At 40.3% G+C, this 26,142-nt stretch overlaps 1 protein-coding gene across 4 annotated transcripts in view; it reads left to right on the forward strand.

Moving 5' to 3' along the window:
• Positions 1 to 26,142, forward strand: part of mccc1 (methylcrotonyl-CoA carboxylase subunit) — a 53,809-nt gene that overhangs the window by 16,959 nt on the left and 10,708 nt on the right. For all 4 annotated transcript variants that reach the window (XM_080185728.1, XM_080185729.1, XM_080185730.1 and 1 more), the window contains exons 7-17: positions 4,625 to 4,746; positions 5,358 to 5,469; positions 7,385 to 7,466; positions 15,205 to 15,332; positions 18,759 to 18,942; positions 19,038 to 19,147; positions 22,242 to 22,458; positions 22,542 to 22,628; positions 23,962 to 24,011; positions 25,700 to 25,837; positions 25,924 to 26,031. In XM_080185728.1, the coding sequence (XP_080041854.1) occupies positions 4,625 to 4,746; positions 5,358 to 5,469; positions 7,385 to 7,466; positions 15,205 to 15,332; positions 18,759 to 18,942; positions 19,038 to 19,147; positions 22,242 to 22,458; positions 22,542 to 22,628; positions 23,962 to 24,011; positions 25,700 to 25,837; positions 25,924 to 26,031 (1,338 nt within the window). The remainder of the gene's footprint in view (positions 1 to 4,624; positions 4,747 to 5,357; positions 5,470 to 7,384; positions 7,467 to 15,204; positions 15,333 to 18,758; positions 18,943 to 19,037; positions 19,148 to 22,241; positions 22,459 to 22,541; positions 22,629 to 23,961; positions 24,012 to 25,699; positions 25,838 to 25,923; positions 26,032 to 26,142) is intronic.

Consider the following 26,142-nt stretch of genomic DNA (forward strand, 5'->3'; position numbering starts at 1 on the left):
ACAGAAACAGGCCTCTTGGCCCTTCTTGGCATTTTTCTGCCTAGTCCCACTGACCTGCACCTTGACCATATCCCTCCACACCCCTCTCGTCCATGTACCTGTCCAAGTTAAATGTTAAAAGTAAGCCTGCATTCACCACTTTATCTGGCAGCTTATTCCACACTCCCACCACACTCTGTGTGAAGATCCTCCCACACCAATATTCCCCTTAAACTTTTCCCCCTTCACCCTTAACCCATGTCCTCTAGTTTTTTTCTCCCCTAGCCTCAATGGAAAAAGCCTGCTTGCATTCACTCTATCTATTCCCATCATAATTTTATACACCTCTATCAAATCTCCCCTCATTCTTCTATGCTCCAGGGAATAAAGTCCTAACTTATTCAACCTTTCTCTGTAACTCAGTTTCTCAAGTCCCGACAACATCCTTGTAAACCTTCTGTGCACTCTTTCAACTTTATTAATATCCTTCCTGTAATTAGATGACCAAAACTGCACACAATACTCTAAATTCAGCCTCACCAATGTCTTATACAACCTCACCATACATTCCAACTCTTATATTTAATACTTTGATTTATGAAGTTCCAAAAGCACTCTTTACAACCCTATCTACCTGTGACGTCACTTTTAGGGAATTATGTATCTGTATTCCCAGATCCCTCTGTTCTACTACACTCTTCACTGTCCTACCATTTACCTTGTATGTTCTACTTTGGTTTATCCTTCCAAAGTGCAATACCTCACACTTGTCTCATTAAACTCCATCTGCCATTTTTCAGCCCATTTTTCTAGCTGGTCCAAAGCTTTGAAAACCTTCCTCACTGTCCACTGTACTTCCAATATTTGTATCGTCAGCAATTTTGCTGATCCAATTTATCACGTTATCATCCAGATCATTGATATAGATGACAAACGACAATGGACCCAGCACTGATCCCTGTGGCACGCCACAGGCCTCCACTCAGAGAAGCAATCCTCCACTACCACTTGCTGGCTTCTTCCATTGAGCCAATGTCTAATCCAATTTACTACCTCTCCATGTATACCTAATGACTGAACCTTCCTAACTAATCTCCCATGCGGGACCTTGTCAAAGGCCTTACTGAAGTCCATGTAGACACATCCACTGTCTTCTGTTCATCCACTTTCCTGGTAACCTCCTTGAAAAACTCCAGTAGATTAGTTAAATATGACCTAACATGCACAAAGCCGTGTTGACTCTCCCTAATAAGTCCCTGTCCATCCAAGAATTTGTAGATCCTATCTCTTAGTACTCCTTCCAATAATTTACCTACTACTGACATCAAACCTACCAGTCTATATTCCCCTTGTCAAACAGGAAAGCTGTCTCTCTCTATCTCTCAGTTCGCCCAAGTCCTGAGCCCCAATTTTGGGTGAGCTTTGAACATAAGAACATATGGATCTCCTTGTTTGGTGTATAGGTTGTCTGAACACCATTGGTTATGTGACTATAGCTAATTCCTATGCTGAGGCCCTATCTTGTCACCAGTTTATTCCATACTTCTAAAATTGAGATGTGACAATTATCTTCATACTTCATTTTGACCCATACCCTTCTCCCTCATAACTCACCATCAGATATTATTCACCTTATATTAGAAATGTAAGAGATCTTGTGCCCCTGTCTCTGAGTCAGAAGGTCTGAGTTCAAGTCCTCCTCCAATTAAGGGGGGGTAGTTATAGGACGGATGTCAGGGGTAGGTTCTTTACCCAGAGGGTGGTGAGGGATTGGAATGCCCTGCCTGCTGCAGTTGTAAATGCGCCTAGTTTGGGGGCGTTTAAGAGATCCGTGGATAGGTTTATGGACGAAAAGGGATTGGTTTAGGTTAGTGGGTCATTGTTTTTTAACTGGTCGGCGCAACATCGTGGGCCAAAGGGCCTGTTCTGCGCTGTTATGTTCTATGTTCCAGGACTTGATGGCCAAGGAAGGTTTGGTGATAACTTAACCAAACAGATTGAGTATCAACATATAAATTCTTCCAACATACACCAGTGGCAAGCACGAAGAGGGAGAGAGATTCCTAGTTAGCCAAGTGATGGAAAGAAAATTAGAACATCTACCATCACTAATTGTTGGCTCAGTTGGTTGGACAGCTGGTGTGAATCAGACTGATGCCAACAGCTTAGGGTTTGATCCAGCTGGGGTTAATGCAGGACTTAACCCCATAGTTTTTTCTTATTGCATATATTACATAAATAAGGGCCCTACCCTTGGTGGATACTGTGGTAATGTGGATCTGACCTGCCTTCAGGCCAGGGACAGACAAAGGGTCATCTGGACTCTCAACATCAGCTCTTTTCTCTTCTTGCACATGCTGCCAGACCTGCTGAGATTTTCCAGCATTTTCTCTCTTGTTTTCAGATTTCAGCATTTTGCTTATATTTCCATTGATTACCTGTAATAAAGTGTCTAGACGTCTGACTTTTTTTCCTTGTGTGAAGCTGACCCAAATCAGTTAAAAAACAGTCTGATTCACAAGAGAAACTGAAAACTATACCACCTGTGTTTGTGACTATCATACTGTGTTCTGTTTAAAATAAGTTATTTTATGTAAGAAAGCCAGGGTGTGCCATTACTCTTCATCCCTCATCCTTCCAGATACCATACAGGGACTGGTTCTGCAGAAACAAATGTAAAGAACACACAATAAAACGTAATTGGTGTTGGAAATAGGCTGCTGCTTGTGGGTCTCTTACTGCCAAAGTTAGGACAAAATTTCCTGATCGTTTACAACAGTAAATTAGATGAGATTTAGGTTCAATTTACACAAGGGTTAAATAGAAGCAAAGTGTTACACATTGAAGTCAAAATTGCAGATATAACATATGTTGTTGAACCCTGAAAGAAATCTGCAAATGAGATTCAACAATGCTTTTAATGGTGTCCAGTTGTTCAAGAGCATCAAATGCAATTTCAGATATATTGCTCAATTAAAAAGAGCACTCTAAGCTAATCCTCATGAAGCTGAACATTATGTTTAATTCTTGTCACTGAGGCACTAAAGAAAACTAGTTCTGGAATCAGTGCATGAAATACTGATCTCTAGTGTGGGAAGGGCAAGTTATTAGGAAAAATTCGAAAACATCAACACGATCAGCTTATAACAGAACTATATGAGATATTAAATGGGACCGAAGAGAACAGTTTGGAGCATTGGCTTTAATTTATCTAAAAACACAGTATAATAAATCATGGAACAATATTTTACAAGTCCTAGCCGACTAATTTGTAGGTAGTGGGGGCCAATAAAGTTTCTCGGGTGGCCTTACCACAGCCCACCCACCTGACTGCGGCTGGCGGGATCTGGGGCGGCCTTGCCCACATTGTGCCATGGAGGCCCTGCAGAGGCCAATTACTGACCACTTAAGGGTTACTTCCTGCCCAGCCTTAATTTTGTGGCAGGTAGGAGCAGGCCAAAGACATGGGGAGTGGAAAAGCCCAGGGGATAACCCTGCTCAGACTTCAGGTGGAATGGGATTTTTTTTTGCTTGTTTCCCTTCCTGCACCTGGTGGTGCACAAAGCAGACATTCATCTGATTCCATAGCGGCTTTTACCTGGAGCAGGTGGTCAGCACGTCACCAGAGGCTTATAGCTTGTGGGGCATCTCTCCAAAGTGAGCCTAGCTGTCCAGGAGTCTCTCCTGCTCCTGCCGCCTGCCATTTGTGTGTTGGAAGGATTTTGCAGGTTGATACTCGATTCTGCTTTGAGGAAAGAATGAGTCTGAAGTCAGTCTGTACCTTTAAACAGATTTATTTCAAAACCTGCAGAATAAAGACACCGACTCTTGTCCCTAAATCAGATTCCCTCAATCTGGATGGCCATAAAACATTAGACAGGGGTTGTGGGTGGAGAGGGGGACTGGTGGTGTTGAGATGGCGACGCGGGCTCGTTGGGCCGAAGGGCCTGTTTCCCGGGCAGATTTTGTTCTTTGACCCTTTGAATTTCCTCCAACGCCTACTATAAAGTTTATCTTTTATATGCTCTTGTAATGAAAGCCCTCATAGGTTCCCAAATGGGGATAGCTGCTCGTGATTACCGACTTAAAACATGTGCTGTATTGCAGCACAATTTCAACATTAGCAGGGGTGCCTCTCTCACTGGCTTCCTTTCCTGATCAGGAGTCCTTCTCTTCAAGGACTGACTTCTTCACCCCGTAGTGCTCCCTCCCTCCAAGACCTTTCTATTACTGTCCTCTCCCTCTGCACAGCTTAAAGGGAACATTGGTGGAAATACAGCAATTCCACATCCTTTCCCCCTTTTTCTTCTCTTTGACTTCCTGGAAACAGGTACATTAGACCAAGGAAAATTGGGCTCTCCATCCAACACTTTATATTTGAAGTATTAAGGTCTTAATTGCATGTATGCGTATGGGATTTAGGAAAATCATATGTCACTAAGGTATCATTTTATGTTGTGTGGAGGCTGCATATCAAAAGAATACAGGACCTGTAAAATTACAATATTTTACAATGTTAATAGAGAAATTTAATTTTTAAATCATCCCATTTCTAATTTCATATGGAATCCTGAAACTACACCTCATTGCTGTTGTATCACACAGATTCATAATTTGAATTCATTTATTCTATATTTGTGCTTAGGGTATGCGCATTGCTCAAACAAAGGCCGATTTCCTTGAACAATTGGAATCTGCACGCAGAGAAGCAAGGAAGTCCTTCAATGATGATGTTATGCTGATAGAAAAGTTTGTAGACAATCCCAGGTATGGGGCTTCCAATCTGAAATTATGCCCTTATTTATTTATTTTTGAGTTAAATTTCATAATTCTGAATATCATAAATGATCCATACTATGCAAGTTCAGTATTTTAAATATGATTTGAATACTATTTATAGAATCATAGAATCCCTACAGTGCCGAAGGAGGCCTTTCGACCCATCAAGTCTATGCTGACTCTTCCCAGGTTTACCCCGTAACCTCAGGTATTGACATTGCTAATCCCCCTAGCCTATATATCTCTGGATACCAAGGGCAAATTCAGCATGGCCTATCAACCTAACCTGCATATCTTTGGAGTGTGGGGGGAAACTGGAGCACCCAGAGGAAGCCCACGTATTCACTGGGAGAACCTGCAAGCTGCGCAGAGGCAGACATCCAAGGCCGAAATTGAACCCGGGTCCCTGGTGCTGTGAGGCAGCAGTGTTGACCCCGTGCCACCATGCTGCCCTATTTCATCAGCTTGGTAAAATGCCACCATTGTCAACAGCTAATAACTAGTATAAGATTTAGGGAGAAGATTTAATGAGATATACTTGAACCTGTTGCTTCCTTTCTTGTTCTGGTGTTTCAATAGACTCCTGTTCTTTGTTTTAGACATGTAGAAGTGCAAGTGTTTGGAGACCAGTATGGCAATGCTGTTTATTTGTTTGAGAGAGACTGCAGCGTACAAAGAAGACATCAGAAAATTATTGAAGAAGCACCAGGGGTAAATTATTTCAACTTGGGGAAATTTGCATCTGGGTAGCTTAAATTTAGTAAGCAGAAGTTCCCACTATATTATGCTGGTTTTTTTCGGCACAATTCACCCAAAGACTAACCGGCACAAAAGATTGCAAAATTTTAAATGCAGATTATGTTCACACAAATCAAGTTTCTATGATCGTTGGCATATGAAGCTGCACCCAACTCAAAACCAGCCACAGCCCCAGATTGAATTAATCAATGGGAGTTACCACAGATTGCATTCATTTAATGGGCTTTTGAGGACGTTCTAAAAATTAATTACGTTTTTAGGGTGCAAGCTATATTTTAATAATTTCCCAGAAACTGGTATTGAGCACCAGCATAAATAGCAAATTGTTCAGTATAATTTCTAAAGCTATTTTTGGTATTTAAAATGGGGCTATTTATAGGCTGTGGATTAAACACTGATTAAACTGCATACTTTTTATGATAAAACTATTTTTTGCATCCAGATTCATTATTGTACCTAAGCTGAAACTCTGCTCCAGTGACTTTCTTTAGCATGAACCTGATACCGCATTTCAATTGTATTTTTTTAATGCACTTTTACAAATAATAAGTATTCCATACATGATCCGGATGCACATCCATTGGTCGAATCCTCTCCTCTGTGGATTCCATAAGAAATCCCTTTGCTTCCAATGTATGGAATTCTGGAGCGTGACAACGCCAATATTCAGCTTACATTTATAGCTAGTGCAAACGCAACTTGCCCTCTTATTGTGTCAGATAGATTGTTATACTTGAAAATGCTGAAATCAATCTCCCTGTCTTTGATTTCCCCAATAAATTCTCCTGCATTAATCAAATACGTGTGAGTCATTGATGAAACTTCATACTCTATAATCTGACTCACTCACTTTTCTCTGGTGCATTGTACATCAAATGTATGACATAATTTCTGTGTGAATCTTGTGCATGAAAAGCAAGTATAGACTGGTCAGGGTATTATGAAGTATGGGGTACAGATTTACTAATAATAAATAGCCATGTAGTGAGTGAATTGGGGAAACCAGTTGCTTACTCTGGAGGGTGGAGAAATGAGAGGTATAACGAGCTTGGTTCACATGGAAATATCTCTCAACAACCAGTAAATTAATGATCTTAATGGAGACACAGGATTAGTCATGATTGCCATGAAAATTTTCAGGTAGGAAGATCATTATAGCCTAAAAGGAGATGCGCCCTCAAAAACAATTTGTAAAGACTGAAAAAGTTAGTCCAGTAATTTGGTTTTAAATACACAAGTTTTTTGTGCACATCGTGCATAGAAATTCTTTAAAACTCGCTATAGCCTTATTTGGATTCAGATGTTTCTGTATTTCAAAATACTGTTTCATAAAATGATTGATGATAATGTTCTTTTTAAAATTCATTACCTAATGATGGTGTTGTTGGAAAGGTCAGCATTTATTGCCTGTTTCTACTTGCAACATGAAGGTGGATGTGGGCCTTCCTCACAAAGTGTTCATTGGTTTGATGTGTCTTGGTGACTTGCTTAGCAATTTCAAAGGACAACTAATAGTCAACTATCTTGCTTTGGGATTGCAGTGACCAACCGGCTCAAGCGAAAGATTATTTGTGAACAAGTTAAATTTTTGCAACTTTTACTAAGCACAGCCTTATCTTTACTTCCAGATTTCTTTTTAAACTGGATTCAAATTTTCAAACTGCCACGGTGGGATTTGAACTTGTGTTAGCTGGATTATTAGGCTCAAACTTTGAACTATTCATCCAGTAGCATAGCCACTATACTACCGTACCTACATTTAAATTTTAATAAACAACACTTGAAGCAATTTTTTTTTGTTCTTTAAGTATCCTGTGGATAAAAAATGTAAATAATGTTTATTGAATTTGCCCCTTTTCGTTTGTAGCCTGGAATTAGCCAAGAGGTGAGGAGAAGACTTGGCGAAGCTGCCGTCCAAGCTGCTAAAGCTGTTAGTTATGTAGGAGCTGGTAAGTAAACACTCGCCATTAAAAAAAGGATTGGATGCTCATTGACCTAAAGAAGTCTAGAGTCTATAGGGGTGCAATTGAGAACTGGGAATGTGGTGTAGGCAGCCTGCTCCCCTAACATTGCTGATGCCATTCTGGATCAGCTGCTGAAAGGCAAGAATTAGTCAGTGAAAACTTCTAATTTGATGTTCTTCTGTTTATAGGAGCGCAGTGCAAGTAGGAGCTCAGCAGGGAGGAACGTGACCAACAGCAGCCTCTTGTATTTATATAGCGCTTTAAACATAATAAAACATCTAAAAGTGCTGCACAGGACTATTGCCAAACAAATTTTGCCACCAAACCACATAAGGAGATATTAGAACAGAAGCTTGGTCAAAGAGGTATGTTTAAAGGAGTGGAGTAAAGAAGTAAAAGAGAGGCTTAAGGAGGCAATTTCAAAACTGAAAGCAAGGACAGCAGCAGCAGTGAAGTTATTGAAATAGGACATGTGCAATAGGCCAGAATTGGAAGAGTGAAGATATCTTGGAGGGTTGTAGCGCAGGAGATGATTAAGGAGACACGCACAAGAACGGGACTTTTAAAATCAAGGCATTGCCAGTCTAGGAGGCCAACAATTACAGTGGCAAGCTTGGTATGAATTAGAGTACAGGCAGTGGAGTTCTGGATGAACCCCAGTTTATGGAGGGTGGAGGTAGGAGACTAGCCAGATTAGCATTGGAAAAGTCCAGTGTAGAGGGAGCAAAGGTTTGGATGAGTTTCAGCAGCAAATGAACCAAAAGAGGGACAGAATTGGAATATTACGGAGTTGGAAGTTACTGGTCTTGGTAATGGAATAAAAGCAGAAAATTCTGGAGATACTCAACAGGTCTGGCAGCACCCATAGAAACAGAGTTACTGGGAAGAACTTTTCCAAGTAGGTTGGACTCATGCTAGCCCGACCTGCAGGACTTCCCCTTTAATGGTGGCAGCTTGTGAATAAACTGCCTCTGATGTTGTTGTCCAGTTTAGGATGACCGCTAGCCCCTGAGATCTGTCGATCCAATCAGATTGCTGGTGGGGAAACCCGTCTGAGATAATTGCTAGTTCCCTGGGAACTGCCTTCCCTGTCTATGGCCCCCTGTTTGAATAAAGGCCAACTATCCACCCCCAACCATCGAGTTGTTGGCTGGAGGGGCACGGTTTGCTATTGGAAAATTGCTGACAGCCTGATAAAATGACCCTGAATAAGGCATTTCCACATTTAAATTTGCTTCTCGCCTCCTTATAGCAGGAAACTCTTCAGTTCCACTGTTGGTTAAAATGGTGGGACGTTATCAGGGGACCAATCTAACACAGCTCCTCCACCTTTAACCCCACTGTCACCACGTTCTTGCTACGTGTGGGGCAGTAAAATCCTCCCCAAATTCTTTTCAGGTCAGTGAATGTTTATCATAGAAATCTTTGTATTGATGTGAAATCTGAAGCTCATCTTGGGATCTAATACCCTACCGAAGTTCTGAATATTCAAGCTGATTATCATTATCATCACAAAAGAGGCAGTGTTGGGCAAGCTAATGAGGCTAAAGGTAGACAAGTCTTCTGGCCCTCATGGAATGCATCCCAGATACGAAAAGAGATGGCGGGAGAAATAGCACATGCACTAGTGGTAATTTACCAAAATTCGCTTGACTCTGGGGTGGTTCCTGCAGATTTGAAAACAGCCACTCTTTAAAAAAGGAGGTAGACAAAAGGTGGGTAACTATAGGCCGGTTAGCTTAACTTCTGCAGTAGGGAAAATGCTTGAATCTATCATCAAGGAAGAAATAACGAGACATCCGGATATAAATTGTCCCATAGTATGATGCAGCATGGCTTCATGAAGGGCAAGTCTTGTTTGACTAATTTGGTAGAATTCTTTGAGAATATTACATATGCAGTGGATAATGGGGAACCTGTGAATGTGATGTATCTTGATTTTCGGAAGTGATTTGACAGTGTGGCGTACCAAAGACTGCTGCAATGAGATAAAGGTGTACGGTGTTACGGGTAATGTACTGGCATGGATAGAGGATTGGTTAATTAACAGAAAGCAAAGAGTGGGGGTAAATGGGTGTTTTTCTGGTTGGCGATCAGTGACTAGTGGTGTGCCTCAGGGATCAGTGTCTGGACCACAATTGTTTATGATTTACATTAACGATTTGGAGTTGGGGACTAAGTGTAGTATGTCAAAATTTGCAGATGACACTAAGGTGAGTGTTAGAGCAAAGCGTGCAGAGGATGTTGTAATTCTGCAAAGGGATATAGGTAGTCGAAGTGAGGGTCTGGCAGATGGAGTACAATATTGGTAAATGTGAGGTCATCCATTTGGTAGAAATAACAGCAAAATGGGCTATTATTTAAATGGTAAAAATTTGCAGTATCTTGCTGTGCAAAGGGATCTGAGTGTCCTTGTGCAAGAATTGCAAAGAGTTGGTGTGCAGGTGCAGCAGGTAATTAAGAAGGCAAATGGAATTCTGTCCTTCATTGCTAGGATGGAGTTTAAAAACAGCAAAGTTATGTTCAGCTGTATAAAGTGCTGATGAGGCCACATTTGGAGTACTGTGTACAGTTTCAGTCTTCTTCCTTGAGAAAGGATATACTGGCAGTGGAGGGGGTGCAGAGGAGATTCACTAGGTTGATTCCAGAGTTGAGAGGGTTGGCTTATGAGGAGAGACTGAGTAGACTGGGGCTATACTCATTGGAATTCAGAAGAATGAGGGGAGATCTTATAGAATCATATAAGGTTATGAAGGGAATAGGTAAGACAGAAGCAGGAAAGTTGTTTCCGCTGGCAGGTGAAACCAGAACTAGGGGATATGGCCTCAAAATAAGAGGGATCAGATATAGGACCGAGTTGATTTCACTGAAATGGTTGTGAATCTGTGGAATTCCCTGCCCAGTGAAGCAGTTGAGGTACCTCATTGAATATTTTTAAGGCAAGGATAGATAAATTTTTGAACAGAAAGGAATTAAGGATTATAGTGAGCGGGTAAGTTGAGCTCAGTTTATAAAAAGATAAGCCATGATCTTATTGAATGGCGGAGCAGGCTCGAGGGGCCACATAGCCTACTCCTATTCCTTGTTCTTATGTTCTTACGATCTTCAAAGAGTTATGATGTGGAGAAGCCAGCGTTGGATTGGGGTAAACTCGCAAGAAGTCTCACAACACCAGGTTAAAGCCCAACAGGTTTATTTGATAGCAAAAGCCACTAGCTTTTGGAGAGCTTGCTGCTCTGAAAGCTAGTGGCTTCAAAGAGTTGCCAGAGAGATTGCTGCCATTTATTTGATTCATATGTAATGGAACTTTATCTTATAGTTGATCAAGTTATTTGATTTTGGAACTGGAGCTTTAAGTTTAGGGTAAATGAATGTGGGTCATGGGAACTGCAGGATAAGAATGGAACCAACTGAGTACTGTCCTGCCCAACTGGAAGACAGAGGAGAGATCATGCGGTCAACCATCTCTGAACCTACTGACAGGTCAAGAAAAATAAGGTTTACCACGATCACAATGACATAGGATGTAAATTGTGAGTTTGGTAAAGACCCATTCAGTACTGTGGCAGAAGCAGAAACCTAATTTAAATGATTTAAACATGTTCCAGAAAAAGCAGTCAGGGTTTTGGGAAGTGACAGCACATTCAAGATGGTAGCTTCAAGATAATCGAGAATCAAGAATTGAGCGGTCAGAGATAGGCTTATTGAGGAGAGGGTTGATGATAGTAGGTTTGAAGGGGAGAGGGAACCATTGATAATATCAGTTAACATGGTGGCCAGAAGGTGAGGTTGGATGGTCAACAGTATAGTGGGCATCGGGCTTCAGAAGCAGGACGTGGATCTCAAGAACAAGATCAGAGAGGGCATAAGAGAGAAGAGAAACTGGAACAAAATGCAAATATAAACCAAGACTAGGTGGAATTTTCAGGGAGATTTAACCAGGTGACATTGGAGAGGCAGTTGATCAGATTGTCCCAATCTGGCAAAGAGCCCATGAAATCCTCACAGTTACAGTTGGGGGTGAGGATGAAAAAGGCAGTGTGGGTTTAAGAAGATGGTTTGTAATGGTAAAGAGAAGTCGGAGGTAATATTGTGTTCCAGGATGCTGTCAGAATAATAAGCACCTCTGGCAATACCGAGTAGAGCAAGATTTGGTGATGAGTGGCTAAACCAATTGTCTGCCATAAAGATTTATATGTATGCCCCATGGATTTAAGGGAATGGCTATGATGGGGTAATGACCAGGGTGAGAGGGAGTGTGATGGTTTTAACAGAGGAACATGACAAGAGGACAGAATCTGCATTACCCCATTCTGCCATACTTTGTATTTGTACTTCAATGCATTCTGTTCCTTGAGTTTCCAGTAATTGAAAGTAACAAGTAATGTCACGATAACAATACTGTTCTTCTATCACCCAGATCACCTACTTCCATTTCCTTAATAACGTCCACGTTCGTCACTACCTCAGCTGAAATCCTCAGTGTTGTTTTTCCTGACCTCCAGGTCAGATTATTCCACTCAAATAAAAGCAAATACTGCAGATACTGGAAATCTGAAGTGAAAACAGAAATGCTGGATAAGCTCTCAGTGGGCTAGCAGTATCTGTGAAGAGAGAAACACAGTTGGACATGCTTCTCTCTCTCTACAGATGCTGCCAAATCTGCTGGTTTTATCCAGCATTTTCTGATTTTTTTTCAGATTATTCCATTGCTGTCTTTGCCATCTACCACCTTCTGTAAGCTTCAGCTCAACCAAACTTCTGTTGCCCGTGTCCTAAATCGCTCCGTGCTGTCTGGCCTCGCGCCGTGCTCTCTGGCCTACATTGGCTCCCAGTCAGGCACCATGTTGAATTTATAATTTTCATTCTTGTCAGCTCCATCCTGCATGGCCTTGTTCCTCCTTATCTCTGTTCCCATCTCCAATACTGCAGCATTCCAATTCTAGACTGCATGCTTCTCCGATTTTAGAGTCTTATGCATTTCCAGTGCTGCACATTGGAAGTTGTCTTCGGCTGCTTACACAATAAATTTTTGGATTCCCTCCATGAAATGCCCTGCTATCTTAAAGACACTATGTAAATGCAAGTTGTTGTTGTCACTTACAATTTTTTAAAAAAATGCAGGTTTGATAGGACGAAGAAAAGCTTAGTTTTTAAAATTTGCTGTAGAATTCTCTGATGTCACTCTGTAAAGCTTCAATGACAGTATTGAAATATCATAAATAGGAGCATCTGACGCTAAGTCATCCAGCTGGTTAGCTGATGAACCCAAATGAGTTTAAATATCAGTAACTAGCTCCTAAAAGAAAAATCAGGTTAACTAAATAGAAAAGTTTGATATTCTTCCATTAATCAAAAATTTTAAGTTAAAGTGTGATGCTATAAAGCCCAGTTAATCAAGAATTAGAATATTGTTTCCACACCTTGGGAGGCTGTTCTTTGCACTTTCTTACATTCCTGGATAGAATACATGGAAAATCTGGTCTTCTGATGGCCAGTCCCTCTTTCACTTCCAAGATATTTTTCGATAAAAAGCATCTTGTCTTTTTAATCTAGACTGCTGTGGTCACTGCCTCTGAACTTTGTTTCCTTGCTCACATCAATTCCAAACATGTCATTGGGTTTAATTTTGTTCCTTGCATCCCAGTTTGATGAAAAGACACATTTTGAGACACAATTTTCAACTCTAACTCATTCTTTCAAGACCATAAAGCTGTGGGATCTTTACTTCCCTCAACCTTTCATTTCTTTTCAAGTTATACGTTTTTTAAAGCTCTGCATCACTTGTGAATCTCATTTAATCACCATTTCCTAATATATTTTGCTTTATCCTATACTTTTTTCAGAAGGAATTACATGGTATCATGCATGGTCCCTTCACCTTGCCTTGATTTTCCAATTAAAATCCTTCTTTTAGTTAGAAGTCACTTGTATTGAAAACATTTTATTATAATGTACATTATTTCCACTTTTGTAATTCCTGTTTATAAGTGCTATTTTTAATCCTATCAAATTTAAACCACTGTAAAAATTCATGTTGTACCTCTTCTTGGAGGTTCAAAGAAGTTCAAAATTTATCTCTCATCTTGTCTTTGAGCCCCTCCCTCCCTCCACCATTTCAGAAACAGCAATAATAATCCCAGAAAATGAACCTAATTCTGAAATCTTAATATAGGAATGTGGTGACCTTGCTACTATTGGCTTCACAGCTGGGTTTGCATTAAATGGTAACTGAAATTGTCGATAATAATGTGACCTGCAAAATGTATTTGATATCAACTGAGCCATTTTATTTTAGATAAGAGCCTCATCATGCACTGTCATGTTAGGAAAAACCATATGTTTTTCTGAGATATGTAAAGTAACCCCACACAGTGTCACTTCATGAACTGCTCCCCTGACGGACTGTAATGCCTGGATGCGTGCAGCTCCAACAACACTGAAGAAGCTCAACATCAGGACAGAGGAGCCCTCTTAATTGGCACTCCATCCACAAACATTCACTCCTCCATAACCGATGCACAGTGGCAATAGTGTGTACCTTTACAAGAGACACTGCAGGAACTAAGGCTCCTTAGACAGCACCTTCCAAGCCCACAGCTGCTACCATCTAAAAAGGCAAGGTCAGCAGATACCTGGGAACACCACAATCTGGAAGTTCCTCTCGCCATCCTAATTTGGAAATATATCACTGTTCCTTCACCATCATTGGTTCAAAATTCTGGAACTACCCCTTTAATGGCATTGAAGGTGCACCTATACGCCAGGGACTGCAGCAGTTCAAGAAGGTAGCTCACCACAACCTTCTTGGGCAAGTAATGATGGGCAGTAAATGCTGGCCTAGCTAGCAGTACCCACATACCATAAGTAAATAAGTAAAAGAAAAGCCTTGCCAAATGTTCTCACTGTCTCACAATTTATGGATAGTTCCCAACAAAAACATTTTGGTCTGGGCCTGCTGTATATATTTAACAACACTCCTCAATGAGAGAGATTTCTTTTACTTAAAAGGGAAAGCAACTAAATGGGAAAATACGTCAGATGAGTCCCAGTCATGATATTTTTGTTTTATTTGTTTTTTTAGTAATTCCATTTAATGGCTCTTCCATGCGATTTGTGCATTCATCAGTTTCCTCAATACAATGGATTACTTACGGCTTAGGGTGATGTTATCCATTGAGGAACTCGTGGATGTATCTGTTCTTTTACGTTCATTGGATTGATACAATTTTTGAACCAGTAACAGTCCTTTTTTCAGTTTTTGTACAAGTGTTATGTGCTCGTACTTTTGAATTTCAACTGTCAGTTGTATTTTCTGCAGTCTAAATAGTGACCTAATCAAAGAGTGTATCTTTGATGTTATACTCCTTAAAGAAAATATTTTTAGCAGCTTTTTAGGTAATCTTTCTTTCAATTTGATGATTTTCAAATCTCATTTTGCATCTGATTTTCTATTTACCGCAAACATTCCTACAAATTGGCATTGGTGTACTTGTGGAAAATGGAGATTCACATCTTCATGTGAATGTGAATCTCGATGCTCGTGCAGTAGTCTTTGCTGATGAGTAGTTTGTGCTGAATAGAATGATGAATCATTTGACTAATCAAACAAGCCACATGCCTGTGCAGTCATGATTCTGCACTGCAAATGTGGCTAAAATCAAATGTTGAGATGTATTGAAGATCTCTGAATTTGCAATCTAAACATTGTTTTTGTTTTCAGGGACAGTGGAATTTATCATGGACTCTCAGCATAATTTTTATTTCATGGAAATGAACACAAGACTGCAAGTGGAGCACCCAGTCACTGAGATGATAACTGGAACTGATCTTGTTGAATGGCAGCTTCGGGTGGGTGAGAACAGTTGTTTCCCATGGCTCATGTTCTATTGGGTTTGGACCTGTAGGTCATGACTACAGCAAAGCTGAGGAAAATAATAGTTAAATGGTTTGGTCTCAAACCACAACTATATTAATGTACCTGAACAGGTTATAAAATATCTAAAGGTTTCCAATTCACTGTTGCTCTGTGGCTCAAGAGCAATGTTCTTTCAGGACAGCATTGTGCAAGATTCTTTATGATGTTTAATTAGCTGAGAGCCTGGTGGCATCTGATACTCAAAAGACATCATAGTATCCTGAAGACATGGACTTGAAGGAAAAATGTAAGAGTTAGGGAAGCAGACAGCATGCTTGTGCTTGAGCAAGTTGCATTTTATGCATTTCACCAGCAGCTATTTCAGTGAAGTGTCGCACAGTAACTGATAATGCATCTACTACAGATTTCTCAGTTTGTAAGTTTGTATGCTCAATAATGCTGAAGGAGATTTTGGGGGATGGTGGGAGGGTTCAATCCGAAATGGGCTGTAGTCGTTCTTGGGAACTGTTTCTTCTCCTTGTCCCACTGTGATAACATAGAGCCATGATTAGCAACCCATGCATAGGCTGGGCGAATGGGCCAGGAAATGGCAAATGGAATTTAATGTTGGCAAGTGTGAGGTGGTCCACTTTGGTAGGAAGAATGGTAGGAAGGACTATTACTTACGTGGCGAAAAACTGCAGCAGGCGACGGTGCAGAGGGACCTCGGGGTCCTTGTGCATGAGTCGCAAAAACCCAGCTTGCAGGTGGTCAGGAAGGCGAATGGGATGCTGGCCTTCATAGCGAGGGGGATTGAATATAAAAGTAGGGAGGTCTTGCTGCAGCTGTATAGGGCATTGGTGAGGCCGCAGCTGGAGTACTGTGTGCAGTTTTGGGCGCCGCACCTGCGCAAGGATATTTTGGCCCTGGAGGGAGTGCAGAGGAGGTTTACTAGGCTGATACCGGAGTTGAGGGGATTGAGCTATGAGGAGAGGCTGAATAAACTAGGCTTGTACTCGTTAGAGTTTAGAAGAATGAGGGGAGATCTCATTGAGACGTATAAAATGATGAATGGGATGGATAGGATAGAGGTGGAGAGACTCTTCCCGCTCAAAAAAGACAGTAGGACTAGGGGGCACAGCCTCAAGATAAAGGGGAGGCGGTTTAGAACGGAGTTGAGGAGGAACTTCTTCACTCAAAGGGTGGTGAATCTCTGGAATTCTCTGCCCGTTGAAGTGGTGGAGGCTGCCTCGCTAACTATTTTTAAGAAGCGGGTTGATGGGTTCTTGATAAGAGAGGGGATTAAGGGTTATGGGGAGAGGGCGGGAAAGTGGAACTGAGCCACGACAGATCAGCCATGATCTTATTGAATGGCGGGGCAGGCTCGAAGGGCTAGATGGCCTACTCCTGCTCCTATTTCTTATGTTCTTATGTTCTTATTATGTTCTATCCATGCGAATGTTGCATGCAGAGAGAGAGAATAAATTGTGAAGTCGCAAGTTCTATATGCCATAGATCACACAAAAGTGTTTTACCTTTAGTGTTTAATTGTCACGCCCTACTTTAAGGTGGCTTTTAAATAAACATCAAAATAACTTTAAATGTATCCAAAGTTTAATAGAATACAAAGTAAGGAATACTACAAAAATTGGTTTATCTCACAGCTTAAGTGAAGTCTGGGATAAAAGTTGTCCCCTGTTGTATTGTGCTCGATGTCACTGGGCGTGAGTCAAATTTGGACAGTTCCAGTATATTTACCTGAATAGTTACCCAGGCAATAGACAGAAAAAACCCAGTCTAGCTCCTGGCTAACACTCGAATTGACACCCTGATCACACACCAATCCCCTGACTACCCTTAATTATCATAACTAACCCATTAATTACCATAACTACCCCCTTGACCACTCACACGACCCCATACCCACCACTCACCGGCCCATTCACTAACATTCACCCAGGATCTTTTAAGCTTACCATATCTTGTGCCATAAAGGGGTCAAAGAACAAACAACACAGCACGGGGAACAGGCCCTTTGGCCCAACGAGCCCACGCTGCCATTTTAACATTGAGTCACCCCTCCACCCGTGACCCTTGTCTAAGCTTATGGCGTTCCACATTGAAGGGAGACTAATTTAGGGACAATTTGTTACACCAGTCAACCTAACAGCACATCCCCGGGGCCCATATTCTATCTTCCCCTCAATTCTGTAGTTCTCTGTATTTCTGGGAAAGCTAGGCTCAGAAAACTCCACAAACAATTTGAAGCTCCCTCCATGCAGGGGAAAGTTCAAGTACAGTGGCAAAACAGCAATTATTGCTGCTTATTGGAACTTCTTGATATTTATTCATTTGGGTTTCACAATTTGCATTAATCTGGACCTCTAGATTGCCAGTCAGTACCATACCCACTACAAGGAATATTGATGAGTGAAATTAAACATAAGAACATAAGAAATAGGAACAGGAGTAGGCCATCTAGCTCTTCAAACCTGCCCCGCCATTCAATAAGATCATGGCTGATCTGAAGTGGCTCAGTTCCACTTTCCCACTTTCTCCCCATAACCCTTAATCCCCTTGCCTACCAAAAACCTATCTATCCGCGTCTTAAATATATTTAGCGAGGTAGCCTCAACCACTTCAACGGGCAGAGAGTTCCAGAGATTCACCACCCTTTCAGTGAAGAAATTCCTCCTCAATTCTGTTCTAAACTGCCCCCCCCCTTATCTTGAGGCTGTGCCCTCTATTCCTGCTGCCCTTTCTGAGTGGGAAGAACCTCTCCACCTCTACCCTATCCATCCCTTTCATCATCTTATACGTCTCAATAAGATCCCCCCTCATCCTTCTAAACTCCAACGACTACAAGCCCAGTCTATTCAGCCTCTCCTCATAGCTCAACTCCGGTATCAGCCTAGTGAACCTCCTCTGCACTCCCTCCAAGGCCAAAATATCCTTGTGCAAGTGCGGCGACCAAAACTGCACACAGTACTCCAGCTGCGGCCTCACCAGTGCCCTGTACAGTTGCAGCAAGACCTCCCTACTTTTATATTCAATCCCCCTCGCTATGAAGGCCAGCATCCCATTTGCCTTCCTGACCACCTGCTGCACCTGCAGACTGGGTTTTTGCGACTCACGCACAAGGACCCCCAGGTCCCTCTGCACCATAGCATGCTGCAGCTTTTCACCCTGTAAGTAGTAGTCCTTCCTACTATTATTCCTAAACATGGTAAGGAGTTAATTCTGTGGAGACATGATCGACCTTTAATGTGTCCATCAACGTGTGCATCAAGTTGCACACAAGCTCTGCATGCTGCCAGAGTATTGTTTGATGTGTATGAAATGGGGAACCTATAAATAATGGAACTTGAAATCATGTCTATGAAATGAAAACAAATTAATGTTTTTTCTTCAAACTTAAGGTGGCAGCTGGAGAGAAGCTTCCTATGACACAGGAAGAACTCACTGTCAAAGGTCATGCATTTGAAGCAAGAATTTATGCGGAGGATCCAAGCAATAACTTTATGCCAGGAGCAGGGCCTTTGCTGCATCTTTCAACACCAGTAGCAGATGCTTTTACAAGAATTGAAACTGGAGTCAAACAAGGTATTGAAGTCAAGGCAGATGACAAATCTTTGAACTTTTTTTTATCTCCAAAAGTAGTTGTTGGTTGATATGGTAGATGTTCATTTTCTTTTTAGGTGATGAAGTCTCTGTACATTATGACCCAATGATTGCCAAGCTGGTGGTTTGGGGAGATGACCGCACAGTGGCACTAAATAAATTAAAATATTGCTTGCGCCAGTACAATGTAAGTATGGAGACAGTTCATATTTTTTTAAAAACTGGATTTATTGTTGTATAATCAGTCCTTACTGAAGAGCATCACAAACCTGTATGAATATGACAGCAGTTGGTACGCCTTAGTACACCTTTACATAAGGAAGGTAATTTGCTATGAGGAGCAAATAAATTAAAATAAATTTAATTATTTTGGGATTCTAAAAGTAGAAATGACAAGCACAAAACAAGACCCAGATAAATGCATCCCATTATTGTAAATCATTGCGGCATCTCACTCAGTTGCAAAACTCATAGTTTGATATGATCCCAAAAGAAAGCTAGTCTATACTGCTTGGAAGTACATAATAATCCATGGAATGATTAAGGTCAGCGTCATACAGATTTGTCAATCACTCATAGCTTCATGAATTGGGTCTCCCGTTTAATCAGAGATGATGAGAAATGTTTTCAGTCAGATAGTAAAGTTTAAAATTTATTTATTAGAGTCACAAATAGGCTTACATTAACACTGCAATGAAGTTATTGTGAAAATCTCCTGGTTGCCACACTCCGGCGCCCATTCAAGTACACTGAGGGAGAATTTAGCATGGCCAATGCACCTAATCAGCACGTCTCTCGGACTGTGGGAGGAAACAGGAGCACGCAGAGTTGTGAGTCTGTGGAACTCTCTTGCACAGAGAATGGTGGCAGCAGGGTCATTGAATATTTTTAAGACTGATTTAGATTGATTCTTGATTGACAGGGGAATCAAATGATATAGGGGGTAAGAAGGAAAGTGTTGTGACCACAGTCGGATCAGCCACGATCTTATTCAAAGGAGGAGCAGGTTTGAGAGAATGATTGGCCTATTCCTGCTCCAAATTTATATGTTCATAACTATATAATGTTATTATTGATAGTTTGTCATCGGAAAATTTGAGAACATCTGATGAGTTGACAAATAGTATCTTCATATTTTACAGCTGGGGGAATGTTTCCTTGCTATGTTAAGCATAAATGATTTTTGTAAGTGGAACCATTGATATTATTTTCACTAGCAAAGATTTTGGGAAAGCTTGGTCATGCTCAATACAAGCTTGACTGTATTGGATATTACAGACTGTAAGATCATACTATGTGAAAGTGGCCACAAACCCTGTTAAGAAGGTTGCAACCTAACATGGACATTTAAACTGTGGGCAATATTTAATTCTGTGGCCAATATTTGGTTAAACATGGACCTGAATAAGGGCTCTTTGCAGCCACCAGTGAAGTTTAAAAACCCTGTTGTTTAAGGATGAACCAGCATTTCAGAAATATGGGATCACTAAACTGTTGATCACCGAGTGCCATATTGAATAAAGGAGAATATTTAAGCTCAAATTGAGGCAGAGATGAAAGTGAATTGATCATTGTGAACTGCTATTGTATCGTGGTGGTCTGGACCCCAGAGTATTTACCCTGCAGTCATGTGACTGAAACTAAATTTCAGGATTGTGGTTTAAAGTACTCCGAACAAAGCAAATCCAGCAGAACAAGAAACATCTGAAACATCAGAAATATCGAAAACAGCTGAACAATCAGAGTGGAAAGTCTTTTACTGCAGCCAAAGTTCTGTACTTGTTCTAATTTCCAAGTTCACCTGAGAAACAATCTACTGGCTATTTGTCAGCCAAAGGCTTTGTAGCTTTGTGAGGATCTTTCACGACCAACTAAAATATCAACTTGACCAAGAAGACAACAGATCCGCACCGATGTAGAAACTGAGTCAAAATTCAATTTTTATTCTCATGGCTTTAACCTATCTGTATCTAACCTTTGTGTGTGTGATAGTATGAGTGAGATGAGTTATTGAAACACTGCGTTTTAAGCATCCGGGGCAAGTGTGTGATAATAAATAGCCGCCTTTATTTTTTAAATCACCAGAAAGCCGGAATACATTTTAAATTAGGAAAAATCCTCTGAGGCTAGGAATACATCCACCAACATCCTGATTACGATCTGGAAGGGATCATACAAATTCTGATCATGAAGTGTAGGTAAGCATAATGGGGGTGCAAATGCAACCTGTAGGAAGACAGAACCCAAAATTACAAAATCAAAGATTTTTTTTCAAAGGAAGAAGGGAGGCTGTAATATGAATGGGGAGAAAATGCCATATGACAATAAAATGAGAAATTCCAAAATGACTGTTGTGTTCTTTGTTCTTGTCTGAAAAAGTATCATTTACTAATACTGAGCCTGTGTACTTACTGGATTTAACAAAGAATAGCAAATAGGTTAATAACTATCAACACAAAATATATATACTATCAAAGTGAATAAGTGTGCAGAGGTTTTTAGTTTTCTGGAATATTCTTCCATTCCGTCTTAATTCCTAGCTGTGCTACAGGAAAGGATCCCAGACCTGTACCAGGTATGGATTTGCTAGTTCTCATTGATTTTAGTTAAATGTAAACAAATAAGAAAGAACAAACAAACTGTATAATGGAAATCTTGGTAGGATATGACTGATCTTAAGCTTTGTAGATTAATATAGATCAAAATGCAATCTTCCTTTGTTTTTGTTTGTAATGTTGTCTCATACCTGAATTTTTGTACCTTGTGCTGACTAATTGGTTATGAAAACATGTAACCTGAACATAGTCATAATTACAATTACACCTTCTTGTGTCATTCTTGGAAAAGACCTGGAGGTTGGAAGAATGTCACTTGCCATCTGTATTAAAGAACATGTTATTTTAATGTTTTTACTTTTTTAATTAAAAAAGTGTGAGAATATTGTTTTTATTCACTAAACTAGTTTTGTGTGCTCAAAGTATAATTGCTGATAATTTTGATCATGAGAAGCTCTCTGAGAACTTTTGTCAACCACCTTTCCCTATTGATATATGAATGACCTAGATATTTGAACTCCTAGATATGCAAGTATAGAAACTAGAAGCAGGAGTAGGCCATTGCGCCCTTTAAGCCTGCTCCACCGTTCATTTTGATCATGGCTGATCATCGAATTCAATATCCTGATTCCCCACCCCCACATCTCTATATCCCTTGATCCCTTTAACCCTGATAGAAACTTGTCGAAAGTGTGTTTAATTTTGATTGTTACTGTGTTATGACAGATTGTGGGCTTAAGCACCAATATTGATTTCCTCCTCAACCTTGCTGCTCATCCTGAATTTGAGGCTGGGAATGTGCACACAGACTTTATCCCCCAACACTACGATGAACTATTCCCAGTAAAGGAAGCAACTAATAAAGATGTCCTCTGCCAGGCGGCCCTTGCTCTAATACTGCATGAAAGGGTTCAGACCAACTCTTTTAAGGCACTTTCACACGGTAGGAACTACTTGTGATCAACCTACATTCAAGCATTTTTAAAAGCTAATATGCATTCAAAGTTTTACTGAATTATTTTTCAGATCCATTTTCTCCATTTGCAAACAGTAGTGGACGAAGGTTAAATATTCTATACTGCAGAAATCTTGCATTGCTTGATGGACAGAATAGTAAGTATTATGTAGCCAGTACAACTATGGTGCAGGTTTTACTTTGAGCTCTTGAATTGTTGCTTCTGCTAGTAAGTTTCAGATGATTCTTCTCTCCAGTGATGCACACAAACAGAAGTAACAAAATAGTCATTTATAATAATTAAGCTACTAAAACATTCAAAATAGCTTTACTGTTGTAGAATTAATCTGAAGGTAAAAACATAATTTCACATAATGTAGTAGTAAACATTACCTGCACTTCCCAGCCACTCCGCACATATTCTCTGCATGAATTTATGACTTACTAATTGTATTAACCATTTCTTTTCTGCAGTTCTACATCATTTACTTAAATTTTTTTGCCTTCCTATTCTTGGCACCAACTTCAGAAATGATGCCAATTCTTTTTTAAAGAGAAGCTGTCTTCCCTGTATTTAATTCTATAGACGACACAAACCTTTCTCATTCAAAAGACAAACCTTTTAAACTAAAGTACACCATATCCATGATGATATTAATTGTAAAATTCACAGTAAAAGATATCAGTTGAAGTAAAGAAAGGTACAGAGCCAAATTTGGATGGAATTATTGGTAACCTGATATAGTGACTATCAACAAAGGATTATTATGTACACAGCAAACAATACAACACATGTATACAACTGTACTCCATTTTGCATGATGCACAATGAAATGCATTTAGTTTACTTTTGCTCAAATATCTGGAGAGCAGCTAACTAGGACACAAAGTATGAGAACATGCACCCAGAAAAAGAGCAAGCAACCATTTACAAAAAGTAAAATTTGTGATTTACTGTTAACAATGAATGTACATATGTCTTCACTGAAAATGTATGCTTCCTTTTTTAAGATAAACTTAATCTTGATTTATTAGCTTGGTAATATTAAAGCACATAAGCCAATGTACAAACGCTAAATTGTTCTATTACCCACAGACTGGTGTGAAAAGCGTCTCATAGCAGACCAAAGCACAATCTTCAGGGAGAATGTGCAGCACAAAAGACATTTTGAAACAGTAAAGCACCACCTAAAAGTGGCACTTTACAAGAAGAAAATGTTTTTGTCTCTATATCAGTTGATTTGAAACATATCATAATTTTTGAGTATATTCAAGATGGTGCAATTGAATTTTGTATACAAGAGGATTGGGAATAAGGGGAGACCACAAGAAGATAGAATTGAGGTTCAAGATCAGACATGATCTTACTGAATGGTAGAGCTGGCTTGCATGGTCAACAAGCTATTGCACCGATTTCTAATGTTTTTATGTTGTTACGTTAATAATACTCGTACCTGTTTCTTCCCTCTTCTTCCCCACATTTGATAAAAGAGGTGCATATTGATGTTACATACAACTCTGATGGGACTTACAGTATACAGGTAAGCTTGTAATTAGAATTTGTCTTACTATCAAGTTCGATGCAGAATTTGGTTTTATTGTATATTGATAGCAGATACTTGTGGAAGATTCAACCACATCTCTTTCTTTGAAGTTACTCATGCTATCTTCTGTCCTTTTTCTCTTGCTTGCTTAATATAGTTAGAGACCATCTTTTTCTCATTTCACCCACTTCATGCTTAAATCTTGTAGGGTATCTGATTTTCTTGGGCAGTAGCGCAACCTAGATGTTGGGCTGGACTCTACCGGGGCGATGGTGATCTCTCCTAGCGGCTTGTTGAGTCCCTTGCTGTTGTGCATCACAAGCTGCCATTGGCAGGGGATGATGTAAGTCATCTTGTTGTCCTGACCATGCTGCCAGTCAGCTTGAGGATCTCGGTGGTCAGGTACTCCAGGAAAGCAACCAGAGGAACAGGCTAACAATTTGATAGTTACAAGCAAAGAAAATTACAGCACAGGAACAGGCCCTCTGGCCCTCCAAGCCTGCACCGACCATGCTGTCCGACTGAACTAAAACTCCCTACCCTTCCAGGGACCATATCCCTCCATTCCTATCCTATTCATGTATTTGTCTTGACACTCCTTAAAAGTCACTGTTATATCTGCTTCCACTACCTCCCCTGGCAGCAAGTTCCAGGCACCCACCACTCTCTGTGTAAAAATGTGCCTCGTACATCTCCTTTAAACCTTGCCCCTCACACCTTAAACCTGTGCCCTCTAGTAATTAACTCTTCCACCCTGGGAAAAATTTCTGACTATCCACTCTGTCCATGCCCCTCATAATCTTGTAGACTTCTATCAGGTCACCCCTCAACTTCTGTCGTTCCAGTGAAAACAAACCAAATTTCTTCAACTTCTCCTCATAGCTAATGCCCTCCGTACCAGGCAACATCCTGGTAAATATTTTCTCTACCCACTTCAAAGCCTCCACATCCATTTGGTAGTGTGGCGACCAGAATTGATCACTATATTCCAAATGCAGCCTAACTAAGGTTCTATAAAGCTGCAACATGATTTGCCAATTTTTAAACTTAATGCGCTGGCTGATGAAGGCAAGAATGCCATTTGCCTTCTTGACTACCTTCTCCATCTATGTTGCCACTTTCAGTGACCCATGTACCTGTACGTCCAGATCCCTCTGCCTATCAATACTCTTAAGGGTTCTGCCATTTACTGTACATTTCCTATCTGTATTAGACCTTCCAAAATGCATTACCTCATATACATGCATTAACTTTCAAAATCAAAAATCACCGGCTTACAACAACAAAGGTGGATTAATTTTGTTTTATGAATTTAGATGTATAGGATAAACTTGTTAAATTATGCACCCTGAGGTATAGTGACAATAGGAACACCATACTCTATAGAAGAAGGCCAGTTGGCCTGTCATTTCTATTATGGCTCTTTGCTAGAACAATTCAAATCTAAATCCATTGTCCTGTATGTCTCAAAATCCTGTATATACTTCAGTCAAATGCCTTCTACTTATCCATTCACCTTTAGAACATGAGAATGAGTAAGCAATCAAGGGTAAATATTTTCTCTTCCAGATAAATGTATTGTTGCACCAGTTTCATTCAGTAAAACTACTACAATCATTGTGGTTGGCGTGTCTGTCTAATTTATAGAGTGTTAGATTTAAACCTAAATTTTGATTCTACCTCAGATAGATGGAGAGGTATTCCATGTATTTGGAGAACTGGATACCACGGGAGATGCCACATATCTGAAATGTTCAGTCAATGGAACGGTTTGCAAACCTAAAGTAGTTCTCACAGACAACAGCATTCATCTGTTTTCAATGGTAAGATTCATTCCTGTTTTAGGTACAAGGAATGTAATTCAATACACTGAGTAGAGCAAAGTAACATATGTTTGATCTTTATTTAGGAAGGAGCTGTGCAAGTTAGTAGCCCCGTGCCAAAGTATTTGGTTGCAGTTGATGCCTCTGGATCTCGAGGAGGAGCAGTGGCACCAATGACTGGAACTATTGAAAAGGTAACACTTCAGTTTTGACTTTGTGATTCTTAGTATGTTTGTCAGGTAGCACTTGATGAGAGAGACCTGAATCAAAAATTTCTGGCCAGTCCTGCTGTAGTGAACAGAAAT

The sequence above is a fragment of the Carcharhinus amblyrhynchos genome, chromosome 3 (genome assembly GCF_965287045.1).
Source record: "Carcharhinus amblyrhynchos chromosome 3, sCarAmb.v2.hapA, whole genome shotgun sequence".
Taxonomy (NCBI): Eukaryota; Metazoa; Chordata; class Chondrichthyes; order Carcharhiniformes; family Carcharhinidae; genus Carcharhinus; species Carcharhinus amblyrhynchos.